Raw genomic sequence first — 5666 nt, 5'->3', positions numbered from 1 at the left:
CCCCGCCCCCTGGTGGGCTGAGCTGGCCACACACATACACATACACACACACACACACACACACACACACACAATAAATGTTAAAAATAAAAAAAAAAAATAAAAAATAAAACAACTCGGCTCTAATATTCTAAAAATAACCTAGTGTAATCACATGCCCTATTTATTGAAAAAGTACCACCATTCTGCAGCTGGTAGGCTCAGTTTTATTATTTGCAGATATTCTCCTGTCTGACTTAGAAGGTTCTTAGATGAAGTGTAGGCCCTTAGTAAGTGCTCAGTAAACGTAGGCTCCCACCCACTCCCCGCATGGCTGTCCCGGCAGCCGGAGATGACTGATAGGTGAGGTCATCAGTCTTAATTTTGCAACACAGAAGTTTTAATGAATTTTTATTTTCCCAGACACTTTTAGGGACTTCAGAATTAACTTGTCTAAGAACATCTGCCCTGGCCTTCTGCCAGAGAACTTTAAAGAAAACAGTGTGTGTGTTCAGTAAACTTGGCGATTAAATGCAGGAGGTTTTGGACTTAGAGGCAGGAAAACACATCCTAGGTCTGGTATGTAGTCCAGGCATTGGGTAGCTTTATTTTAAAATCATAACTAGCCATGCTTCCTAAATCGTTAATTAGGTCCTCATGTCCCGGTGATTTCCATCCTGCTGTTTTCCACTAACCAGTTCTAAGCCTTTAAGTCTTTTTATATCACGTGTAATGGAATTATCAACAGGTATTGTTAAGCATTATAGTGTGAAATGCCCCCAAACAGAACGGAGGTTAATTACAAGAATCCTTTTGTTATTATAATGTATGTGACTGCACCCCATAATTTTAAAAGCTGGAGTGGCTTAGTACTAAAGTTGAATTTAATACTAAGGACATTATTATTAAGGAAAAATAACTCAAATTGCTCGTGAAACACTTCTCAAGAGGTGCTTCTTTACCTTTCAGTTTCATGCTTTTAAATATATGATTTTGAAATCAAGCCAGCAATACCGCTGTGACCAGTCCTTGCTAGAGAAGTCCAGGTGTTACTAAGCAGGGTGGGTCCCTGGGTGAAGAAGCGTGTAGAAAGCGAGCTCCCATTCCAGCTCCCAGCCACTGCTGCACTCGGCTTCCCTGGGGGAAAACCGCCAGCCGATGATCCTGAAGAACCTGAGGTGAGGTGCTGAGCCTGCTGGTAAGGAGCAGGTCCAGTTCCCTCAGGAGAGTCCCGGTGACAGCGTGGTGCACTGTGGAGAAAAGAAAATGAATGGGTGCGTGCTGTTTTTCTTTTTTTAAAATAGCCGATCTTATTTTTATCTTTAGGGAGTAATTAGAATTTGTTTCTTTCAGAATAGTGGTAAGAGGATGTAACTGCAAGTCATGAAGCAAAGTGAATGATTCATTCCTTCATATCTTTGTCAAATATTTGTTAAGTATGAGTTAACCATAACATTAAACATATTCTAGTCAGGGCCAGCGAGATAGTTCAGTGGACTAAGTGCCTGCTTTGGCAAGCGCAGGGACCAGGCTTCGATCCCTGGTCCCACATTCTGTACCAGGCCTGCCCCTGTGCGGTGCTGTGAGCCAGGGACCGAGTCTGGGCATGGTGGTGCATGCTTGTCATCCCAGCGCTGGGGAGGCTGAAAACAGGAAGATCACTTTGAGTCTCAGCTGCATTGTGAGACCCATACCAAATACATAAATGAAAGAAAGGAATACTCCAGTCAGCTAAATGTTCCGTGTTCCTGCTCTCATGAAGCCATAGAGTCTCATGGGAAAGACAAACAGTACATAAGATAAATGAGCACAAGTTCTCTTATTAGTTGTAACTGCTCAGAATAAACAGCTAAGAAATGTCAAGGTGAAGGTGAGGGTGTTGATCTGCTAGGTATCTTCCCAGGAAAGGCTGGGTGCTGAGGTAGCACTCAGTAAAAGACCTGGAAGAGAAGAGTGTAAGTCCTACAGATACCTGAAGCGAAGGTAGTTCTGCTGGGGGAACAGTGAGGCAGGTGTCCTGGGAGAGGGGTGGGCAGAACTGTGGCTGGAGCCCAGTGCACACTGTGGGGTGTAGGGATGTGAGGTGAGAGGGAGACAAAGGCAGTGCCAGGTGGACAATACACGTTGTAGCACTGGGGATTGAACCCAGGGACTCCCCCCGGAGCTGCATCTCCAGCCCTCCCTCTGTTATTATCATTATTCTTTTCCAACAGAGTCTGATTGAGTTACCCAGGCTGGGCTTCAACTTAGGGTCCTTTAACCTCACTAAGTGCTGGGATTGTGGGTGCGCAGCAGCACGCAGCCCACTTGCTCTTCCGTATTCACTGGGATAAAGTGGGGAGCCTCTGGAGACCTTTGAACAAAGGAGGGAAATGCACTGGTCAACTTCCAGCAGGATATGTCAGTAGTTTTGACATTGAAGAACAATAATAGCTATAAGGGTGTCACTTTTCACAACTGATGCCATTTGTTGTCCTCCCTCTGTGGAGTACAAACAAGTACTTGTCTCAGCATCTTTAGGGGACCAGTTCCAGAATCCCCTGTGGACTCCGAAGTCCATAGATGCTGAAGTCTCAAAGTGACACAAATTTTGGTATGCTCTATGAGTGTCCTTTTCTATACTTTAAATCATCTCTCAGTTGCTTATAATACCTGATACAATATGATATGAATAATGGCTATAGTGTATTGCTTAAGGAACAGTGAAAAGCAATGTTCAGTGCAGGTCCAGATTTTCTTTCATGTACTTTGAATCAGCAGTTAGTTGAGGGAGTCCAGAAGCTGCAGATATGGAAGACCAGCCGTACGGCTGAGCGCTGAAGTTCAGAGCCGAACCAGCTTATGAACTTGCAGCCAGTAGGAATTCATAAGTGAAGTCAAGTTGTTTGATTCTAAGTCCCTGAATCCTCTGCTACTATCCCTCATCGGGCCTTTGACACAGTAAGGATTCCAAGCTAACATGGAGGGCCTCAGCTGTGTGATGACGTGAAGTAATCTATTAACACCGCGAATGCTTTTGTTTCCTTGTTAGGACCGCTTGGTTTCACATGGGTTAAACATTACTGTGCATATGATAAAGGAAGTAAAACATTTACGATGAGTGTTTCAGAAATGAAATCCAGTGGGAAAATGGTGAGTTACTTCTGGTTGGTTGTTCTTTTTTTAAAATTCTGAGCTTTCTTATTAAGTAAGGAAGTAAAACAGAATATTGTGTGTACTTTCTAATAATGTGAATGAGTTCTTAAAAAATGAAAAAGTCCAAAAGCTTTCTCATTTCAGTGAGGGTACTGACAGGGTTTTCCTTTGAGTTGGCCTTGTTATAAGCAATTGAGCAAGGGCAGAAGCCCTCAAGACACTGCAGAGGTGTCACCCCCACCCTGGCCACACAGTTACTGCTCTGCACTGGGGCCCAGTGAAGGCTTCTGGGGCTGCCAGGTTCGGCACCTTCCCCAGGGCACCACGGTTGCCCTTGCCTCTTCTGCACCATGTTGCTCACGAAATCACTGGCCAGTCAGCTTCTCAGAAGCAGCCAGTCAGCGTTCACTCGGCCCAAGAGGAGCTTGGACATTGAGTGTCTTGCCCGGCCAGTCAGCAGTACAGGACATGGGTGTGCTGTCCAAGGAAACGCTGCTGGGAGCTTTGCAAATGCACTGTGCATTTGTGAGTGAAGATAGGACTACAGCAAATGATTGCACTTGTGAAGTGGATTGTTAGAGCTTGCGCTAAGAATCCTGGGAGTTGTCTTAGGGATAATTAATCTGATGTTATCTCAACAGATCCAGAATACATTTCTAACAGTAAGTGAATTCACACAGCTAATTTCTAGTATAGAACATGGCAGAAGTATAGTTTGATCAAAGTTAGGCACATACTCAAACACACCAGCCGAAACTTATTATGCTTGGGCATTCATCAGAGTCGAATACTTCAAACCAAAAGACATAAAATAAAAGAGAACATTCCAGAAAAGAAACCATAGATTGCTAGCATCATAAGTTAGTAAGTGTGATTACCACAGCTAATTTCTATTTTTTAGAGTAATAATTGCCAGAAAGCAAACTTACATGATAGGGAGTTAATAATGTAAATAAATCAAACCAAAGTTTTGTTAATGAATCTATGAGATTTGTAACCAAATACAATTAATCAGATATTGGATAAAATTGCATTTCAGAGATAGATGCCCTATACATTGAGCCTGCATTCTTTTTTCTACTTTAATTGCATAGTAGCATTTGGTTAGCACCAAAGCGATCACATGGGGTGCCAGGCAGGGCAGCACTCTAAGTGCATGCCGTGACTTACTACTCGGCTAGCCCTTTGGTGACTGATGTAGCTCTCATTTGATACTGTGAAGCACTAATTCAGAGACACACTAACATCATAATAATCTCGTAACAATCTGTGAAATTTCGATGAACAGCAACAGTGCTGCATCCCTGCAGTGGTAAGGACTTGGGCAGTACAGCTTAACAGTATAAATAAATGTGTTGAAAAGTATTAGACAGGCATGTCACAGAATTCTTTGAAATTACACGTGTATACATTATTAATCAATGACTTGACATAATGGAACAGCTAATGCTAGAATAAAAGGGTTATGGTCTTCGGGCATAACTTACCATTTTGACAGCTTAGTCATGTGTACAGTATATTTCAGTTCACCTCGTCATGTTAGTGATGTGCTGCCCTCTCGTTTCAGAATGGCCTTGTTACTAGCTCACCAGAAATGTTTAAGTTAAAATCTTGTATCCGACGAAAGACAGATTCGATTGACAAACGATTCTGCTTTGACATAGAAGTAGTTGAAAGGTTTGAGCTTTTCACTTTCTCTTTTCATGTTAAACTGTTCCTGTTTGTATGTCTAGCTGTGTGCATAAAATAATAACAGTGGTTTTACTCTTTCTGAAAATGATATACATGTTTACTTCATTTCACAAACTTCATTATATGGTCTTTAAAAAAAGAGACCCAGAAAGCTAGCAAAACGTAGCCTCAAAGAAGCATCTAACTGACCATATAAGTGAGTATGGTAGGTGAAATTATTATAAGGAAGAGATCTGATTTTTTTTTTGTGGTCCTAGGATTTTTGTTTTTGTTTTGAGACAGGGTTTCACTCTATAGTGCTGACTGGCCTTGCTCTTGCTTACGTAGCCCAAGCTGGCCTCCAACTCAGGCAGGTCCTCTTGCCTCAGCCTCCAGAGCTTGGGTTGCAGATGGCTTGGCTTTTTTTCTTTGCTTTTTTCCCTACTTATTTTCGTTCTAGGGCCAGGCTTCTGTAGGCTTTTGGCGTCTGGGAACCTTGCTTCCCAGGAAGAGGAAGAAGAAGGCACAGAAGGGAAGGCCTAAGCTCCTTCCACCAGCTAAGTTCCGGCCTAAGGAGACACAGGGGTGGGAAGGACTGCTGCGGGCGCTCTCAGCCGAGGTTGTCAGGAATGAGGGAGTGCAGAGCGGGGCTCGCGAGCTCGGGAGGCCATGTAGTGCTGCTCCTCTGCTGCGCCAACACAGACAGAAGGGAAAGAACATGGGCAGGGCCTATTTCTTCTTCTCTGTTTGCAATCTCAAATCCATGCTTGTTCTGTTGTGCTCTTCCCATACTGCTCTGAGGCCTGCAGCACACTGTGTATGTACATATGTGTGTACTACCTGCTGTGCCATCACATGTACTGTGTATGTACATATGTGTG

At 43.4% G+C, this 5666-nt stretch overlaps 1 protein-coding gene across 1 annotated transcript in view; it reads left to right on the top strand.

The window, feature by feature from the left end:
* Positions 1 to 5666, top strand: part of Arhgap42 (Rho GTPase activating protein 42) — a 206915-nt gene that overhangs the window by 163248 nt on the left and 38001 nt on the right. Inside the window, exons 10-11 of the mRNA XM_023709484.1 lie at positions 3011 to 3111; positions 4682 to 4791. Of these exons, the coding sequence (XP_023565252.1) occupies positions 3011 to 3111; positions 4682 to 4791 (211 nt within the window). The remainder of the gene's footprint in view (positions 1 to 3010; positions 3112 to 4681; positions 4792 to 5666) is intronic.

This window comes from Octodon degus, unplaced genomic scaffold (assembly GCF_000260255.1).
Source record: "Octodon degus isolate 3935 unplaced genomic scaffold, OctDeg1.0 scaffold00012, whole genome shotgun sequence".
NCBI lineage: Eukaryota > Metazoa > Chordata > Mammalia > Rodentia > Octodontidae > Octodon > Octodon degus.
Note: the sequence above shows the minus strand (reverse complement) of the source record. Positions and strands in the feature narration are given on the sequence as shown.